The sequence below is a fragment of the Urocampus carinirostris genome, chromosome 10, assembly GCF_059441175.1.
Source record: "Urocampus carinirostris isolate Australia breed hairy pipefish chromosome 10, RoL_Ucar_1.0, whole genome shotgun sequence".
NCBI classification, from domain to species: Eukaryota; Metazoa; Chordata; class Actinopteri; order Syngnathiformes; family Syngnathidae; genus Urocampus; species Urocampus carinirostris.
The window spans coordinates 40345271-40366388 of NC_142358.1; the positions used below are offsets into that span (position 1 = coordinate 40345271).

Below are 21118 nucleotides of genomic sequence, written 5' to 3' on the forward strand. Positions count from 1 at the left end.
TTTATTTTGGTCTCTGATTTGAAAACACCCTGTAGATATGCATATATTTAGAGCCTAAGTCATGCATGTCGTTTTTGTCTTAAATACAGGCCGTTATAGGCTATAGCAGGCTAAGGACTGAAAAAAAAGCTTGTAATTGGTCAAAGGTAGTGTCAATTGAAAGGTCATAGACTAACGGACATGATTGTTAACTTTTAAAAGGGAAATGTGGGGCAAAACAGACAGATTACAACAAGGATCGTCAAATGATGCAGGAATACTTTTAGTCTTATTTTTTTTTGTTTTATCCGTCGGCATTATCGTGTGTTTTGGAGTAAATAATTTACACGGTTGCAGTCACTCGACTGTTGCGAATGAAATTTGATTATGTTTGTGGGGAATCATTTCATTAATCGAATACTAGGGTACTATTTGGGTGAGGTATACTGGCTTTATGGTTTTCAGGTACCTTGTTTCATACTGATTGTATTTTTTCTGTGATTGGTAACTTTTGGCATCATATCTTGAGCTGAAGCTTTACAGTGATATGTGGCATGACACATTTTAGTGACTGGTGACATCGTGAAGACATTGAAGGGTTGGGTTACTTTAACTTGATTACTTTCAATTACTTTTGGATTACTCCAATACAAAATATGCTAATAAAAGACAAAAGAAACTAAATATGAATAAAAGTACTAAATTTTGTGCAGGCTTGGGGAGTAACGGAATACATGGAACGGCAAAAATGATGTTGGCAAGCTGTTTGGATTTATATTCATTTTGTTTCTGTCGCATTTGATGTTAGTTTTGCCGGAGATCAAAGAGATCAAAGCCAGGAGAGAAAGCTTACCACGTGCTGTGAGTCATCATTTTATTCATATTTAGTTTCTTTTGTCTTTTATTAGCATATTTGGTATTGGAGTAATCCAAAAGTCATTGAAAGTAATCCAGTTAAAGTAACCCTACCCAACCCTGAAGACATGTATTTGCTTCTCAACACTGACGGCCCGTTAAGGGGTTAAACTATCTCAAAGAGCAATGTTTTTAGAACTCAATGCAACAGTCTACATAACACGTATTTGACACAGCTTAAGAATGAATCTGAGAATTGCATCCAAAAACCACACGGATTGCCGGTGGGCGCGAGTTTTAATTAAAGAAAATGCGAAAACGAAAACAAAATGGACCAACGGGGAAACGACGTGCCTTAACACATTACGATCTCGCATGGATACGATGCGAAAACGCCTCAGAAAGGAGAGTGGTGCCTTTAGATACGTGTTGGATTTGTTTTGTGACCCGACTCAGAACTAAAACACTTGTCTTGCCACGTTGAAATGAATAGAATGACATTTTGGAGTAATATTGTCATTAAGAGTCATAATGCATCTTTTAAAAAGTTTACAACAAATATATGCATGCAGGTATATTGATATAGAGTTACACTTTGGTGTCTGAAAATGTTCTATAAATTACCGTATTTTCCGCATTATAAGGCGCACCTTCAATGAATGATATATTTTAAAACTTTTTCCATACATAAGGCGCACCACATGCTGGTTGAAGATCAGGTAATTGTGCAATTTTGTAATTGTAATCCTGTGCAGTCCTTCGAGACATTTTTGTGATTAAGGGCGTCATAAATAAATGTGACTTAACTTGACTTGGCTACAGTATAGGATGTAGTTACGTTATGCAACCGTTAGATGGTGCCGCGCTAAAGGGAATGTCAATAAAACAGTCAGATAGGTCAGTCAAACTTTATTAATAGATAACAAACAAGCTTTCCACAACTCCATTCACTCCCAAAATGAATAAACAGCTGTTTTATTATTTTCTCTGAGGTAAAACATTTTCGTGACCCATCTTTAACATCTTTGAACAACAGCAAGGCATAACATTTTACTTTTCCTCCATTTAGTCAACACGCAAAAAACCGTCTGATACTGTTGTGGTAAATTAAACGTTAGTGCAATCGCAATATAATGACACTCGTAATCTGCAAAAACAATAACAAGTGCAAAACAATAATAACTGTAAAATGTAAAACGTAAACAGCTCATCCTCATGCTTCTTCCACTTCCGCAACATCGATTCATTAATGTTAAACTCTCTTGCTGCTGCTCTATTTCCGTGTTCTACTGCGTGACTGATCGCCTTGAGTTTAAACTCTGCGTTGTAAGCGTGTGTCTTAATAGGAGCCATTTCAGGGTCTTTATACAAACGCACAAATAAAAGAGAATCATTGTTTAATATTTCCCAGTATGCACAGCGCACTACTTCTTCTTCTGCGCGAAAAATGGAGTCGGTGGCTGCTTCTCTTAGTTGCGAGACCTTGCAATTCAATATTGATCCATATATAAGGCGCACCGGATTATAAGGCGCAGTCAGCTTTTAAAAAAAAAAAAATCAGATTTTATGCGCGCCTTACAGTGCGGAAAATACGGTAATTTGAATAGATTGATTTTAATATTATCAGCACACTTGAGTATGGTGATTGGACAGGAACTATTTAAAATGAGCCTTAAAGCAAAAACTTCAATCCTGCTAAGCATTAGCATGTGTGTCAATAATAGACGGTAAGCTTTAAGTAAAGGAGAGTCAACTTCAAAGCTTTCAGGTTACAAAAAAAGAAACATTGTGATTAATTAATATGTTTATTTTGTTTTTAATACAGGGCCTTATTTTGACTATTGTACCTTATAGTTGTTAATTGTTTTGACCACTATGCACTGATTACATCCTTGTCACAATAATGTTGCTGTTACTGAACTGACAACCCAGGGCACTCGTAATGGATGTAGTGCTTGCAGTGGCTGCATTGAATCATTGCTCCATGGTCCACGGCACCGCAAAAACATGGTTTAGAAACTGCTTTTCGAGGCGCCATATCGAATAAATCAAAAACTCAGTTCAATTATTGAGCAAAACAAAACAAAAACTTCGACTCGACTTCAAAATACGGCATTTAGGACCCGCCGCATTTAGCGCGCTTGCGTGCCACTTCCGCCTTGTTATTTCATTTCCATACCATTTAGGGTGGATCTGATTTTTATAAACTAGGAGATTTAATAAAAAGAAAAGGCTCACTGGAGGGCTTTTAGAAAAGATTAAGAATCTGCCATTGAGAAGGTTTATTTGTACAGTCCTCTCCTGTTCTCCTTACAAGTTCCAACAACATCGATGTATTATTTTGAGTGTCTGCTAAACTATAAACTTGTTTATCTACAAGTTATTACTTTTCACGTTTTCTAAGTGTACTGAATTAACCTGTCGAGTATTTTCCAATTTAGGGGAGTGTGTGAGTCTTGAATGTTGTCACAGTAAATGCATTGGTATTAGCTTTTCAAAATTAGAATCGTCTTAAGTGTCAAGTTAACATTGCTTTCACTGAGATTTTATGTAGCACTTGAGGATCCATCTATTTTTTTTTTAATTATGTACTTTTGACAATAATAATGTGACGTTCTATGTTTCTAACCAAAAGCAGCGACTTTAATTCTGCGATCGACCCAAAATAGAAAACGATTCAAAACCATTAAATTAGTTTGCCAAGAATCGACTGTGTTGACGTTCAGCAAATTTACATTTTAATATTTGATGCAGTTTGTAAATCTTACTGAAGACGTTAAAATGTGAATTTCTATTTTGGGGTTAAAGAGGTAACTGCACTTTACACACTTGATTAATTCATAGTATTTTCAAAATATTTTTTTTTCTCAAAAAAACTTAGGACGTAAAGCAGCATCACTTGCTTAGTTTTGGATAATTACGTGTACAGTGAACCCTCTTTTTAACGCAGTTCAGTTTTCAGTTTTGCTACATGACTGATTTGCATTGTGTTCTGCAATCTGATGGGCGAAACCGTCTCACTGTAGTTCACATTGATTATTAAAATTATGAAGTGACAGAACAGTAGTTAATTGTTAAAAACATTTATACATGCCATGAGGCTCTTTAACTCCACCCGGGGGAGTAAAAGCCCACATTAAACCCCACCCCCATATTTGCATATTACCCTATTTTTATGACAGTGTGTATTTTCCGTACTACTATTTAAATACTCTATTGCAAAACGTTATATTGGGTATTTTTGTATTCTATATCTTTATTTTATTATTTTATTTTTCAACACAAGGATACTGCTGGAAGTGTGAAGTTCCCTACGGGGATGAATAAAGTATTTATCTATCTATCTATCAATACAATACTTGTATTTGTTCAACAAATGCTTGAGCCTCTGAAAGAGTTTGTTCTTTGGTTTTGGTGTATAATAAAATATTGAATTTTATAATAGTTTAAAGATTTCTACTTCACAGTTTTTCACCTATAACTGTTTCTTTAAGGAACGTAACCTCCGTGATAAAAGAGGGTTCAATGTATTGCATCATTTTTACGTCTTGCCAATATTTTGCAATATTTTAATATCACACAAATAAATTATGTGTGAGTTAAGTTTGACACTACATGGCGGCTTGGTTGGATATTTTTTTGTTTTCCGTGCATTCAGGCAAACCCATCCTATTTCAGGAAGACAAGAAAAGGGACTCCTGGAACAAGTCCCGACATGGAGGACAATCGGGAGGAATTCAGGATCCGATCTGAAGCTCCTGCGAGGCAGAAGCAACCGAACACCTTGGAAGGGCTTTAGGACAGCCGCAACCATTTGTGAAAATACAGTGTATTTCTACCTGTGTGTGATGGGGCTTAATTGATCTATATTCCAAACATGTATCGGGTTCGTACACCTTCAACATGGCCAAAAATTAAGCACCTTTAAAGGACTTTCAGAGTAAATTTTCCAATTTCTCTAGTACCATTCAAAGAAAAATAATATGTTGTTATTGTTGATAATAATTATCAAATAATTGTCATATTCCTGATTAATATTATTGATTCCATCAACACTAACGATGTATTTAAGGTGGGTGCAAGTCCAAGAATACCAATTCTTATTTTTATTTTTCTCATTTGAGGCATAGTCAGATTGCCGAGCAACAACTTCAAGCATTTAGAAGTACGTCAGCCAAAATTCAAGCACCTTTCAAACCTTGAAAACAACATTAAGTTGAATTTTCAAGGAATTTAAGCACTAATACGAACCCTGTGTATGGAAGATTTCATAAATTCACTACTACTCTAAGGGCAGCACAGCGCCGCAGTGGTTAGCGCGCGTGCGGCAGTTATGAGGTCATGAGATCGAAACCTCCGATGTGGAGTTTGCATGTTCTCCCCCTGCTTGCCTGAGTTTCCTCCAGGCACTCTGGTTTCCTCCCACATGTCAGTTTAAATGGCCAGTCCAAATTGTCCCTAGGTGTGAATGAGCGAGCAAATTGTCTTTCCCCGTGTGCCCTCCGACTGGCTGGCAACCAGCTCAGGGTGCCCGAAGACAGCTAGGATGGGCTCCAGCACCCTCACGACCCTACTGAGGATAAGCAGTGCAGATAATGGATGGATGGATGTATGGACTACTACACTAGTGGGCGTTTCATCTGCCCCAATACCAATCAGTCTAGTCCCCCACTTATATTAACTTAAGATCAGTAATCAAAATAACTTTGTATCATTTTTGGACAGGTTAAAATATATTTTGAAAAGTTCCCTAAGGGTTTAGTTTAGTTTAGTTTATTTAAGATCCATTTTAACGCCCACCACCAGAAAAGATGTTTAACAAGATGCTTCGTGACGTCACGCGAAAGGTGAGTTCAATGTCAGCTTGTATTTAATTGGTCACGAAGAACAGAACTACAGTACCGGTACTGGACAGTACTACTAGTACTGTGATTCTTACCTGGTTGGGAGTGTACTTCAGCCCGCTGTCCATGTAGTCCATGTAAATAAAAACACCTGAGCCGTCTTCGAAGTTGTTGTTGCTAGTCCTCCTTCGCTTCCTCTTCTTTCCCCAATAATTATCCAAACTCCGGGGCTTCGTGAAGTGGGCGACAAAATCAGTTCAAGACGTCTCACAAGTTGTGATTTTCAATTTTAAATCATTTAATGTTGAGTTGGTTCGATATTCCAAAAGTTAACTTGTAACAAAAATTGGTTCAACTGTTCGTCTTCTACAACGGAAAGAAATGAAGCGAAAGAGCGCAAAGGAAGGTGTAAAAAGTCTTCCGGAAAGTTCAGGTTTCGTGGGCGTGGTCACGCCCAACGCACCTGTTGGTACTTCCCTTCATCAATTTTATCCATTTTAGCTGTAAAATAATTCATCAAAATGATAAATATTTACTCCACTAAAACATGTCTTTAAGTTAGTAGAACACACAAAGTTTAAATTTAAGAACCAAACCCATTTTGAGATTGGAACGTTCCAAACGCGCAGGGACTACTTTTCCGTGCGTATTCACCGCTTTTCAACATTTGGACAGTTTAACTGACAAATTTAGTTTTTTAATAGTAAAAATAAGTCCAAAAAAGACTGAACGATTCTCTTTGGTGTATTTTAGTTTCGATTGTCAAATGTAATCCTAAATTTAGACGTGATTCACACGCGCTTGACTCACCTGCTTCTAGCAGTAACACGTCAGGTTTCACTCAGGCAGAAAGAGGAATTCCCAGATTTCCATGTGGGAATGCTGAGTGACGTCATCAGCTTACACTTCCATGCTTTTTGCTATATATTATTAATATAAATGCACGTTCAATAATGAATATTTCTATATTGGAAGACTTCCATTGGAACGGAAATACAATACAGTATTTAAAATGTAATATTCTGTAGGCTACGGTTTATTTCTACATGCTTTGTTATTTTCATCAGAATTAATGCATAAAACAGTTTAATGTGTGAAAAAAGGTAGCACAACTCCCATCAAAATCCAGTACTTTATTATCGATAATCTTGATGAATCCTCTCATGTTAAAAGAGCAATGGGTTGTTCGTTTTTCTTCAAAAGTGCCACCTATGGCCCTAAAACGTAACTGCAGCATTCAATCAGAATCAAGTTTCCTTAATTTTTGTTCATTTTTTATATATATTTTTTGCTATTGTTAACAGCAAAACGTCAGAGATTGGAATAAATATAAAGATAGGCATTATTCTTAAAAATAATATATTTCTACATGTGTTGTCATTTGTATCTTACCAATGCATACATTTTAGCCATGGGTGGGCAATAAGGAAATCTAATTTAAGATACTTTATAAATCCCGATTTGTGTGTGTGTTCATATGTGGCTGATAGGCTCCGAAACGGCTGAACTGATTTTCGTGAAAATTGACACGGTGGTACTTTAAACCTCTGGGAGTGTCTTTAGCTAAGTTTCGTTGCAAGGCATACCCAATTCATACCAACAAAATCAAAATACATCTGATTTCGTGTACAAGCTATTATGGAGCTGCAAGCGCTTCTTTGGCGCACCCTAGTGGCTCCTTGGCAATCTTTCAACACACCACAGCGCCTCAAAACCTCCCCGGAGTAGATTGATAGCTCAGGAGGTAGAGCTCTTGTCGCAGGTTCGATTCCTGGCTCCTCAGAGTTAAATGTCTAAGTGTCCATGGGGAAGACACTGAACCCCTACTATCCCCCAGGTGCCTTGCATGACTATCGGTGTGTGAGAGTGTGTGTGAATGGGTAAGTGTGAAGCACATTGTAAAGGGCTTTGGGAGGTCTTCAGTGATGCTATATCAGTGTCTGAAACTCATGACAAAAAGTTACCAGAGAACCAGCCATAAAGTTGCCTGCCCCATTTTTCACAACTTGAAACACAATAAGACGACTCATCGCAAAAAAAAAAAAACATTTGTGCAAAGTATTAAGGATTGATAATCAGAATATAGAACAGAACTGATGCCGGGCACCTGAGTCTGCCCCGTTGGCGCCAACAGCTACGGTCCCTGATTGGCTGTTGTACTCTTTTTAAACCCCCGCCTTCCTGACATCACTCGTCGGATCGTCTGTAAACCTACGCTACGCGCTAGGCAAACTTTTGTGACTCCTGATTCTATCCTGCCCTGTTGTTCTGTCTGATTCCCGTTGCCGACCTTTTTTCTCGACCTGTTTACGTTTTTGCTCCTCCGTCCCGGCCATCGACCTGTTTTTCCCCGCTCTTGACATCGCCTGCACTCGACACGGAAGTGCCACTTCCGCGTTCCCAGCGATCTGCTACCCGTGACCGACGGGCCCTGGATCGTGGGTACAAGTCCTTTCCTCCTTCTAAATAAAACTGAGTAAAACGAACGCAATTGGGTCCCGTCTCCGTTCCTGGCTCGTGACAAGAACAACACTTTAAAATTAAGTTTATTATAAATCTACTAATAACATTCATTGCATGTATATGAAATCGCTGTTTTCCATCTGCCATCAGTATGTACCTGTATTTACTCATCTTCATGCAATGTTTGCGTTGCGTCGTCTGCTACAAGCCACGTGAACTCCTCTTTCCACGATGCTTTTAATGTACATTTACGTTTTGTAGCGTCATCAATTTTCTTAGCTTCTTTTGAATCTTTCTTCTGGGGCTGGGGTTTTGGCTTGATTCCTAACCACTCCATTTTTCTTGTGTTCTCTGTGCGTCTACTTTGGAAAATAATATGCAAATGCACTACCTAATAACGCTCGGGAGAGTACGGGAGCACGGAGTTATTCGATGCAGGCTTCTGATTGGCTGCAGAGTATGCAAATTACCAAACGAACCGAAATTTCCAAACCGAAAGATTTCGAAATTAGAATAAAGCAAACGTTTCATTTGAAAATAAACTTATTATTTAAAAAAACAATTTTTTCCTTGAAAACGTTGTTGGCCACCCGGGCGGAGACATTTTGTAAGTTGTACGCCCGACGTAAAAGATGCACGCCCCGGGCGCTTTGGCAGACGTTATTTCAGACACTGGCTATATAAATGCAGACCATTCAACCCGAACACAATACATATTTCTTCACAGCCTTCTCTCTGAAAACGCTGGTCTACTAGTGATCTCAAGAGCCAAGAAGAAATCCGCAGGTGGGAGAGCGTTGCTGTGGAATGCTCTTCCCCCTGAGATTCGATCCGCAACCTCAGTGGAAATGTTTAAATCCAAGCTCAAAACACACTTCTACTCTATAGCATATTACAGTAATAACGTATATTTTATGTTGACAACATCTGTGTATTATTTGCCCTCATGTAGGTTTTAGATCAGGGGATGGTGTTAGAATAGTCTGTAGTTTTCGATTATCTGTGGTCTGTGCAGCCCTTTGAGACTCCTTGTGATTAAGGGCGTCACAAATAAACAGGACTTGACTTGAGGTTTTTGAGTTTTTCCTTGCCTTCATGTAGGTTTTAGATCAGGGGAGGGTGTCATAACAGTCTGTAGTTTGTAATAATCTGTGGTCTGTGCAGCCCTTTAAGACTCCTTGTGATTAAAGGCGTCACAAATAAACAGGACTTGACTTGATTTGAGGTTTTTGAGTTTTTCCTTGCCCTCATGTAGGTTTTAGATCAGGGGAGGGTGTCATAATAGTCTGTAGTTTGTAATAATCTGTGGTCTGCGCATCCCTTTGAGACTCTTTGTGATTAAGGGCGTCACAAATAAACATGACTTAACTTGACTTTTCAGGGTTTCTTCATTTCCCTATGTTGAGGTTTTTGAGTTTTTCCTTGCCCTCATGTCAGTTTTAGATCAGGGGATGGTGTCACAATAGTCTGTAGTTTGCAGTAATCTGTGGTCTGCGCATCCCTTTGAGACTCTTTGTGATTAAGGGCGTCACAAATAAACAGGACTTGACTTGAGGTTTTTGAGTTTTTCCTTGCCCTCATGTCGGTTTTAGATCAGGGGATGGTGTCATAATAGTCCGTGGTTTGCAATAATCTTTGGTCTGCGCATCCCTTTGAGACTCTTTGTGATTAAGGGCGTCACAAATAAACACGGTTTAACTTGACTTTTCAGGGTTTCTTCATTTCCCTATGTTGAGGTTTTTGAGTTTTTCCTTGCCCTCATGTCGGTTTTAGATCAGGGGAGGGTGTCATAATAGTCTGTAGTTTGTAATAATCTGTGGTCTGTGCAGCCCTTTGAGACTCCTTGTGATTAAAGGCGTCACAAATAAACAGGACTTGACTTGAGGTTTTTGAGTTTTTCCTTGCCCTCATGTAGGTTTTAGATCAGGGGAGGGTGTCATAATAGTCTGTAGTTTGTAATAATCTGTGGTCTGCGCATCCCTTTGAGACTCTTTGTGATTAAGGGCGTCACAAATAAACATGACTTAACTTGACTTTTCAGGGTTTCTTCATTTCCCTATGTTGAGGTTTTTGAGTTTTTCCTTGCCCTCATGTCGGTTTTAGATCAGGGGATGGTGTCACAATAGTCTGTAGTTTGCAGTAATCTGTGGTCTGCGCATCCCTTTGAAACTCTTTGTGATTAAGGGCGTCACAAATAAACAGGACTTGACTTGAGGTTTTTAAGTTTTTCCTTGCCCTCATGTCGGTTTTAGATCAGGGGATGGTGTCATAATAGTCCGTGGTTTGCAATAATCTGTGGTCTGCACATCCCTTTGAGACTCTTTGTGATTAAGGGCGTCACAAATAAACACGGTTTAACTTGACTTTTCAGGGTTTCTTTATTTCCCTATGTTGAGGTTTTTGAGTTTTTCCTTGCCCTCATGTCGGTTTTAGATCAGGGGAGGGTGTCATAATAGTCTGTAGTTTGCAGTAATCTGTGGTCTGCGCATCCCTTTGAGACTCTTTGTGATTAAGGGCATCACAAATAAACACGGTTTAACTTGACTTTTCAGGGTTTCTTTATTTCCCTATGTTGAGGTTTTTGAGTTTATCCTTGCCTTCATGTCGGTTTTAGATCAGGGGAGGGTGTCATAATAGTCCGTAGTTAGCAATAATCTGTGGTCTGCGCAGCCTTTTGAAACTCTTTGTGATTAAGGGCGTCACAAATAAACATGACTTGACTTGAGACAGTGGGAAAAGAGGACACATATAAGTGGAAGTTGTGACTTTATTGACACGCGTGTTGTCTCTTTAAGCAGAACACTGCTCACTAAAGCCACTCTCAGATGACTCATAATAATGGTTACAAATGAAATACAGCAAATATTAGCCACGTGTGAGCATTCTTCTGCCACACCATCACACAGGCGGTTACGGTTACAAGAATGAAGCTGTTTTTTTTTCCGTTTTCTTCTTTTCTACGGGGTGCAAAGTGAGACGTACAAAGCTACCGCGACATGAAGAGGAACAAACCAATAGAAAAGAAATCCAAAATATATAGAAGTATATATATTTATATATAGAACATCATCTTATGTATCAGAACAATGCACACCAGCACAGTAAAAGAGAAAAAAAATGATTGTAACATTAACTATACAAACGAAGCAGAGGTAAAAAGGAGGTTTTGTTTAGAGTTAAGAGTTTCGAATTGAATGTCATTTATTTTATAAAATGTCTGTTTATGTACAGAATTCGTTCTTTTAAGGGTAAAATAGGTTTTGTTGAGTGGGGTGACCCTACGTTTGCAAAAAAAATCCCAAATCCTCATGCAAAATTGAATAAAATGAGAAGGAATCCAAAGAAATTTGGGCTCATATTATATCGAAGTTGTCTTCTGTTACGATTCGACATTCCATCATACATTCAACCGTGGGAAAAGACGTAAAAACTTTTGCTGGAAATTTGAAATAAAACCGAGTTTGTATTCATTCGAAGAAATCCACTTTGCCAAAATACTGCATACACAACTGTGGAGTAAGTTTGAGATACTAGTGGAACACAGACGCCCTCTAGTGGTACAGAAAAGAAACACTGCGTAAGTGCAGTCTAGTAGTCTTTAACTTTGAAGTCAATAAAAATACATTTGCATTGAATTTTATTAGTACTTTAACCTAATAATGATATGAGTTTGGAATAATGATTAAAAGTCGCTTTTATTTCTGTAAATTTAAAGGGACAGTGCGGAATACTTGCCCACTAGATGTCGCAGTATTGTGTTCTGTACCTAAAAACGAGTGCTATAAAACACAAGAAAACAATTTAGGGGACTTAAAGCAACCACATTTTTGTCCGTATTTTTGCAAAGAAAGAAAAAGAAGGAAAAGATATAAAGCGAAAGAAAAAGGAGTAAAAAATGTAAAAAAGGAATGCAATAAAGATAAAAGGAAAAAAAAAGGAAAAATAGTAAGAAAAAAAGAAAAGAAAAAGGATAAAAGTAGAAAAAAGAATGTTGTAGTTGTTTTTGGGGCAACCTTCTTTAGGTGAGTCTCCTATTATGTAAAATAAACAACTTTGAGTATTTAAAAAGTACCCATTTATGTGTTACTTCATATACTTTTGCTTAGTATTGAAATCAATGTTTATTCTTTTCTTCAATCAAGGTTTTTTTTCTACCACTAAGAATTGCAGAAACAATACACACTGCCCCTTTAAATTGAACCCAAAAAATATAAATAAACTGTACGTAGTAGTTATTGATTTTTGATCATTATTGCATGAGCATTATGCCGAAAGCAACGCGTTACTGCCCCCAATGGGTCATTACTGGAACTTCAGTCTCAAACTTCTTACACCACTTTGGCACATTCAGTGCCATAGACGGCTACAGACGTCGAATTGCCCATTACCCCCTCCCTCGCCCAAAAAAATCTAACCATTTTACATCGCTCAACTGCAAAAAATAAAATCCCCATTATATATTAAGATTATTTCTACATCGGAATTTTAAATACATGTTTTTTTTTTCTTCCTCTGTAATTTCACAATAAATTGTAATCAATACAAATAACTTTCATTTACAAGCAAACTATCGAGGAAAAAAACACAGAAAACGGCGGCGTTGGCGTCAAAAACTGCTTTTCAATCACTTCTAAAAAAAAAGGACAAGGTTTTCGATCCAAACTAGTCGAAACGGGCGAGGGAAAGAACTCCTCGTAATAAAAAGAATTCAAAAAAGAAGAAAGAAAAAGCTCCGTGATACGATAGTAGCAAGAAGGAGGGTCGTTTTGGATGTACAGTATGTTGTTACGGTCATCATCTTAGAATGGAATTATTGGTCAGTAGTATACAACGGTGGCGGCGGCGCCCCCTGCGGGTTCAGATGTGCATCTGCTCGAGATATTTGTAAGTGGGGTTCTCGTAGCCGTGGTTCTGCATCTTGTTCAGGTGGCGCTCTTCCGGTGACAACATGGGGTCCACCTGAAAACAATCCAGGTTTTATTTTTTTAGTACAGTACCTCTTTATTCCAACAGGGTTCGTACATTCTTTATGGCCAAATTCAAGCACTTTTCAAGCACTTTCAAGTACCTAGAAAGGAAGAAATCCAGCGGCAATCCAAAGAAAACATTTTTTTGTGTCGAGTCTGATGAGAAAAATAAAGTCGCTTATCATGCTTCTAGCACAACTTTGTGCTATTTTGAAGGATTTTATACATTTGACTATAAAGGATTTTATAGGGTTGAATACAAGTTACATTTATTGAGTGCAATGAAGATTTTCACCGAGTAGGCTTAAGTTCAATGACAGGTCACGCTGGTCCAAATGCAGAATATTTTGACAAGGGAATTTTGATAACAGGACTCGGTGTTGTCTTTGAGTTTTCCAGACATCGCGACGCCCAGGTTGGGCTTCATTGGCACGCCCATGGGAGGAGCAGGCACAGCAGCTTGTGGAAAGACATGGGCCGAGAAGAGAAGCTAGAGAACTGGAGAGAGAAGGCTTCCCAGAGACTCCGACGACACTAATTCGACTAATTCGGCCATTTTCGATGGACTACACTTAGTTAAATCGCTCATGAAATTAAATCTGCCCCTGTGTGAAAATGGCGGCTATTCTTATTCATCTTTTCCATCAAGAAAGGAGCGCGCATTGTTGGGTGAACGTAGGTTTTGTTTGGTTAATGGAGTCAGATAACTAATTCGAACAATTTGGTAAACGATACATTTTAATATTAAATTCCCAACACTATCTATGATCTTTCCGTGTCTGCTATAAACTGACATGAATTCTGCCATTCTGCCTTAACAATGCACGCGCAGCTTGGCTAAGTAACACTTGTCTACGAACGTACTGTATGTATAAAAAAATCTGATTTTTTTTTATTGATTAATGATATTGATTGCTCCCAAGCAGACTGCATTCAATCTTTTAATGGACTGCTGATCTTTTGCTTTTTGTTTAACTTACTTTATATTTTTTTGCGTGTATTTCAGAGGATTTGTGTCTAAATTGGTTAAATATATTTGTAAATAGTTTTTTCTTGCATTTTATCATTTATTTGTAGCACTGAAAAGTTAATATTTTTAAACTTTATTTTGTTGTTTTGAATTTTCAGGGATTTTGTGTTGTTCATTTTCGAGACGTTACCTGATACCTGAACAATAAACCGCGAACAATAGCGTTATTGTCTGCTACCAGTGACCGAAACACGAAATGCTAACGAGTAGACGCTAATGAGTAGACGCTAACGTGTATATTTAAAGGAGTACATGCTTATGACTACATGTTAATGATTACATGCTAACAAGTAGATGCTAACAAGTCGATGCTAATGAGTAAATGCTAACGAGTAGATGCTAATGAGTAAATGCTAACGAGAAGACGCTAATGAGTAGATGCTAATGTGTATATTCAAAGGAGTACATGCTCATGACTACATGTTAATGATTATATGCTAACAAGTAGATGCTAACAAGTCGATGCTAACAAGTAGATGCTAACAAGTAGATGCTAATGAGTAAATGCTAACGAGTAGATGCTAATAAGTAGACGCTAACGTGTATATTCAAAGGAGTCCATGCTTATGACTACATGTTAATGATTACATGCTAACAAGTAGATGCTAACAAGTAGATGCTAACAAGTCGATGCTAATGAGTAAATGCTAACGAGTAGATGCTAATGAGTAAATGCTAACGAGAAGACGCTAATGAGTAGATGCTAATGTGTATATTCAAAGGAGTACATGCTCATGACTACATGTTAATGATTATATGCTAACAAGTAGATGCTAACAAGTCGATGCTAACAAGTAGATGCTAACAAGTAGATGCTAATGAGTAAATGCTAACGAGTAGATGCTAATAAGTAGACGCTAACGTGTATACTCAAAGGACTACATGCTAACGAGTACGTGGTAATGATTACATTCTAACGAGTAGATGCTAACAAGTGGATGCTAACAAGTAGACGCTAATGAGTAGACGCTAACGTGCATACTCAAAGGACTACATGCTTACGACTACGTGTTAATGATTACATGCTAACAAGTAGATGCTAACAAGAAAATGCTAATGAGTAAATGCTAACGAGTAGACGCTAATGAGTAGACGCTAACGTGCATACTCAAAGGACTACATGCTTACGACTACGTGTTAAAGATTACATGCTAACAAGTAGATGCTAACAAGTAGATGCTAAAAAGTACATGCTAACGGCTACATGCTAACAAGTTCTCGACAGCCTCAACTGTCAAAATTCCCGCGGGAATTGTCTGGTTTATCTTATTCCTCCATTTTTTTTCTTTAATTACTATTTGAATGTGTTTTTAGTGTTTAGGAAGATTTAGTTTTGGCAGGATGGTACCAGACCAATTAGTTTTTAATAATTTCATATCGGGAGTACGATACTGATACGAATAAAACCCATATGAAGAGGTACTGTTATATTTTTTTAGCAGTATATAAACCTAAAGTGGTCATTTCGGGGAAATTTGACGTACCTCGACGATGCCGTGGCTGATGGTGCCGTACTGCCTCTTCCGAAGCAGCACCAAACTGATGATAATCACCGTCGCTATGGCGACCGTGATCACCAGCAGGCCAATCAGGACGCTGCTGTTGAAGCTGAAGTCCTCGCCCAGGGGCCTGTAGGTCTCCTGGAGGAAGGATGAGGAATAATATAAGTTAAAAACAAAAATTATTTTCTGTACTACAATTCCCAATTTTTTTTAATAGTTATCCCTGGGGCGCGACTTATATGTAAATTTCTAAAAACATCATAATAAATCATCGAGTTTTAACTTTTTATTAACAGTGTTGTATATCATTTCGCATGTTATTTTCAAACTAATCCACAAGAGGGCACCCTAGGCCCGTGTTGATGATTTCAACCGACGTAGAAGCGGAAAAAGGAAGCAGCTTTTGGTCTACTTTCTGAGTGGAGGGAGTTGTTTACCGGTAAAACTGACACAGAAGATTGGAATTAGTGATTTGGAGTGAACCTGATAGTTTGGTTAGCATGGTATTTGAGCTGGAATTATCTGAATATTTCTCGAAAACCATTTTTTTTAAAGGATCTGCATTTCTATAGCGCTTTTCAAGTCAATGACTTCCCAAAGCGCTTTACAATGTGCTCCACATTTCCCAATAGCGACCTTGCAGCCATGTAAGGCGCTAACCTGCTTATTGGGGGTATTAGGGGTTCAGTGTCTTACCCAAGGAAACTTCGACATGTAACACGGACGAGCCGGGATTCGAACTGGGATCCCTTGATCCCAAGACGAGCGCTCTGCCTCCTAAAGCTACTGCCGCCCCCATTTGACCATGGGCCGCTTGGAATTGTTGTTATTTTGGCCATTAAAGGGTCATAAATCAAGTTATGAGTGATTCCTTTTCCAGAACAAACCAGACATATCTGGCAATATCTACCATAAAAATGTTTAAAGACAATGTAATAACAAAAAACGGACTTGCATTTTTGGGGATTATAATGAAGTAGAGACTGGAATTGAACATAAAACTGGAAATATGAACTGTTATGAATAAATGCAAACAATATTTTGAGTATTGCTCTCTCAGTTGTCGATATATTCCTGAAGAACCACATTATAAATGACCCATCAATTCTCCAATTAATTTCCCTTCAAAACTGATAAAATAATTTTAAATGCATTTATTTTTAAATTGCTTACAGATAGCAAAATACTTTGCAGAATGCATTACTCATTACGCGTCTCACAGGAAATTTCTTGCCTGTGATAGATCCGTTGCCACACGTGAATCCCAGTGAGATATGATTGTGGGAAGTTGCTGCCACCTTGTGGGTGTTTTGGAGAACTTCATTGATTCAATTGGATTTTGTTTATATCAATTACAATCATTTAAATTGCACTTGTCAAACAGGGGCGCCGGCGCCCCCGTGGTAATAGGAGGGTTGATATATTATGTCGTTACTGTTGAGCGTATCTTAGCAACGCATGTACGTGGAACGATAGTATACCGTGTTCTCTATTCAATTTACATTTTAAATTGCTTTTCAAGATGATTTTATCAAATACATTTCCCCTAAAAACGATACTTTTACATGTTTTTTAATTTTTATGCATTTTTTGGATCGTGCAACTTATACTCCGGAGAGACGTCCGGAAAACACGGTATATTTAATAAGTTATTGTGACTTTATCTACAGAAGAAGTCTCAAACTAATAGATTGAGGCTCCCATCTTAATATATAAATTTAAAGGGACAATTTGGATTATTAGGCGCCTCCGAGTGGTGAAAAACGTCATTAAAAAAAACAAACTACGTTGAGAAAATTAGCAAAATACGTGAACGAGGATATAAATTATATGCATATTTTAAAGTACTGTACAAGTTGCAACTTTTCTACATTTTAACCACTGCAACTTTTTGTAAAAGTTGTAAAAGTTTTGTATGTTTTTAGAACAAAATTTACACGAATAACGATTTTGGGAAATGACACAACAGTATTAATACTACTTCTTCATATCGAGGAGTTTAATACCGAAAGGAGAAACGTATCATATTTTAAAGGGACACTGTGTAATATTTGAGCCCCAGTTGTCACTGTATTGTGTACTGCAACGAAAAATGAGTGCTAATAAGCACAAGGACGAATACAAACAATGGAGACTCAAAAGTGACTAGGACATATTCTTTGTCTCATTTTGTAACTTAATTTTAGGGACCCAGGCTGGAGAAAACACGGTTTTTAAAATATTTTTTGTGAAGACACGGGAGGAGGAGGGGTGATTTTGGCTGTCTTTGCCCCCCTCTCGGCGATTCTGCTTTTTTGCATCCGAGTGAATACAATTTGAGCCAGGCTTAAGATGTCTTTACATTTTTTAACAGTATTTTGGGAGATTTTTTTTTTCTCTTTTTATGTCTAATTTGACGGTTTTCCTTCATAGTGTATCCTATGTTAGGATATTGTATTGTATCTAATATTGTTGAGGTTTTTGTCAAACTTGATTCGAGGGACCAAACTTGAGGAAAAACATTATATTCGTGAAGACACGGGAGGAGGATGTCACGGTTGCCATGGCGCCCAATTGGCCCCCGCCGTGTGGCGCCGGCTTCTGTCACGGTTGCCAGGGCGCCCAATTGGCCCCGCCCATGGACACCAGCTGAAACGCGTTGACAGATTGCTCCCTGTGACTACTTAAAGGCTGTCCTGTAAGTCGCCTTTTGTCAGAACGTCTGCGAAACTCTGTTTTGACACGTCAAGCCCTGAGAATCTCCGTTTTTCCTGTATTTTTGCTCTTCGTTTTGCCAAGCCCTGTGAATCTCCGTTTTTTCCTGTGTTTTTGCTCCTGTTTTTCTCTCGCCACGATCTGTTTGATTTTGACCGCTTCCGCGTCCCGAGCAATCTACTCCCCGCGACCAACGATCTCCGGATGGAGTGTGCGCTCCTTCCTCTTCTCCCCAATAAATTGTGAGTAACGTTACGCGAGTGGGTTCTGCTTCCTGTTTTCCTGTTCTAGTCCTGACAGAGGAGGGGTGATCTTAAGATCTTACCTCTAGTCCTTACATTTTTTATGTCATACTTTTTCAAAAGTATTTTTCCCGTTTTTAATGTCTAATTTGAGTTTTTCTCCCCATAGTTTATTCTATTTTTAGGATATTGTATCTAATATCGTAGAGCTTTTTCTCTAACTTTAAAAATTTTTTTACATCATGCATTGGAGCCTTGTTGTAAAAACACGATGCAGGTGAATAGTATATATAAGGGTGAGTACTTTTTGCAGAAGTGCTTGTACCATGAGCAATGTTCCCTGTAATTTTCCTTACGGGTCTGAGCGTTCACACAAAGTCGGTGAGCAACGCTTGAAACAACAGTGAGCCACCATAATCCCAAGTGTGGCAAGATAATTCATTATCAAACATGTCCAAAACTTGACATTTTGCTGAGTTTCCGGCAATGCAAAATTATTTTTCTCTTTTGAATGAATTGACTGATGTACGATTGCAAAGGTTGTACGGCCTACAATTCTTTCACAAGATATCCATTTCTTTTTATTTCCTGATATATTTTGTCGCATAATATTAACATTTTTTGGGGCTTATTGAGTCGGTTGTAAGATACAGAACTGTACTTAATCACATTTTTTAGTCAAAGTACAATGTTGGCAACAAGATTCACTTAATATAATTGGAAATTATTTGAATGCAACATAAACTTTTTCTTCTTTTTTCCGTGTTTTTTTTCTACTTTTTAAAAAATTCCTTTAAAAAAATCTCATTGTGTTTATTTTTTCCGAGCTGTTACTTTTTTTCTTTTTGTTCTGTTTACTTTTTTCCTACATTTCTTTCTTTTCTTTTTTTCTGGCTTTTTTCCTTCTTTTTTTCTCTTCCTTTTGTTTCTTTTTTTCTCAGCTTTTCACTACTTTTTCATTTTGGTATTTTTTTCTTTTTTGTTCTATTCCCCCCTTCTTTTAAGTCATTTTGTGCATAGTTTTACATAATATTTGGTCATGTTGGGATTAAAGGGGCAAAAACAACCTGAAGAGCCGTTTAGGACCCGAAAGAGCCGGTTCCTTTTAGTGAGCCGAGCCAAAGAAGCCGGTTCTCGACCAACTCTACTAACTTTACTCAACTTCGTTCGACTTCGACTCGACTTCCAAATACCGCATTTAGAACACAACGTCAGGGGAACCCGTGTATTTTTACCTTCATGCACTGTCACTTTGACTTAAATCGCTTCTTAATTAGTAATTTTGAGCCCTCATTCTTGTGCGCCGGTTAGATTTTCTTGTGCGCTGAGAATGTGGGAGCAGTGCGCAATTGTGCACGGGCGCAGCTTAGAGGGAACACTGACAATGAGTACCATTGCAAACACCAACTTCAAGTCTCGCATTCCGGTCCCGAGTTGCCACATATCATAACGTCATATGTGGCGTCACATGACCTGACATTCACATAACGTGCATGCACACATGCACAAACAATCACGAATTTTGAAAGAAAATACCCATATTAAAACATATATAAATAAAAACTGTGAGCGGTGTTCATTTGAGCTGTGAAAAGTGATGGGTCCCGGGGACTCGCATGCTCAAAAATCATTGGGTCCCAACAGAGATCTATGGGTCCCCAAAATTTTGTGTTATCGAGGTTGAAGTTGTAAATCGGTGACAAATATATAATAAAAATCTATATATTTATTCAGTTTTAATTATCAAATTATTGTTGGTAATATACCGATTAAAGGGATAACCACAAACCTGTCTTTTTTTCATTTTCTCCTTTAATACTTCCTTTTTTTCTTAACTTCTTTATACAACATCATCATTCGTAATATAATGCATCGAAGCAAGTGAGCTGTTTGAGAGCCGGCTCTCTTGAATGAGTTGAGCCGAAAAAGCCGCTTCTCTAAAAAGAGACGGACTTTTCACCACACAACTCGAGATCGGCGTGCAGACGAAAACTCGAACCGCGAGACCAAAACAACAATGGCGGATCTGCCTGACGAAAAGTTTGGAGTGCGGTAAATCTTTGTTTAAGAAAAAAGTAATCGGGTAATAATGACAATTTGGAGTCAAAAAAGTTGCGTCCAGGGGACGCACGTTGATTTGAGACGATGCGTCCCCAGCAAAAATGATGCGTCTAGGACGCAGGGACGCAGGCAAACGAGAACACTGTGTGAGTATTAGATAGTGGAAGTATACGTATCGTATTTTCCGCACTATATGGCGCACCTAAAAGCCTTTATTTTTTTCAAAAGCTGACCATGCGCCTTATAATACAGTGCGCCTTATATGTGGATCAATATTAAGCCGCAAAGTCTTGCAACTAAAGCAAGCAGCCGTCGACTCGATTTTCCCCCGAACGCCAAGTAGTCCGCGGTGTATGCTGGGATTTATTTACCAGCGTTTCATTGGCTAACCAATGTGTCAATCATCATTTGAATGGATCACTATTGGCTAAAGTTATTCGGAGGTCAAGGGGCGGATCCTTTTTATCATTTAAAGGCTGGC

General features: G+C 38.2%; 2 protein-coding genes across 6 annotated transcripts in view; both read right to left on the reverse strand.

Annotated features, from left to right (window-relative positions):
• The window catches only part of st14a (ST14 transmembrane serine protease matriptase a), a 42548-nt gene extending 35982 nt beyond the window's left edge, over nucleotides 1-6566 (reverse strand). Inside the window, exons 1-2 of one of the 2 annotated variants that reach the window (XM_088345725.1) lie at nucleotides 6489-6566; nucleotides 5774-5908 (exon numbers count right to left, since the gene is read on the reverse strand). In XM_088345725.1, coding sequence (XP_088201851.1) covers nucleotides 5774-5815 — 42 coding nt within the window. In that variant the 5' untranslated portion in view covers nucleotides 5816-5908; nucleotides 6489-6566. Of the gene's footprint in view, nucleotides 1-5773; nucleotides 6081-6488 lie in introns of those variants that run through there. The other variant, XM_088345724.1, reaches the window with a different exon arrangement.
• Nucleotides 6567-10890: 4324 nt separating this feature from the next.
• aplp2 (amyloid beta precursor like protein 2) overlaps nucleotides 10891-21118 on the reverse strand; it is a 119799-nt gene continuing 109571 nt past the window's right edge. For all 4 annotated transcript variants that reach the window (XM_088345747.1, XM_088345748.1, XM_088345746.1 and 1 more), the window contains 2 exons: nucleotides 15623-15778; nucleotides 10891-13100 (listed from right to left, as the gene is read on the reverse strand). In XM_088345747.1, coding sequence (XP_088201873.1) covers nucleotides 12999-13100; nucleotides 15623-15778 — 258 coding nt within the window. In that variant the 3' untranslated portion in view covers nucleotides 10891-12998. The remainder of the gene's footprint in view (nucleotides 13101-15622; nucleotides 15779-21118) is intronic.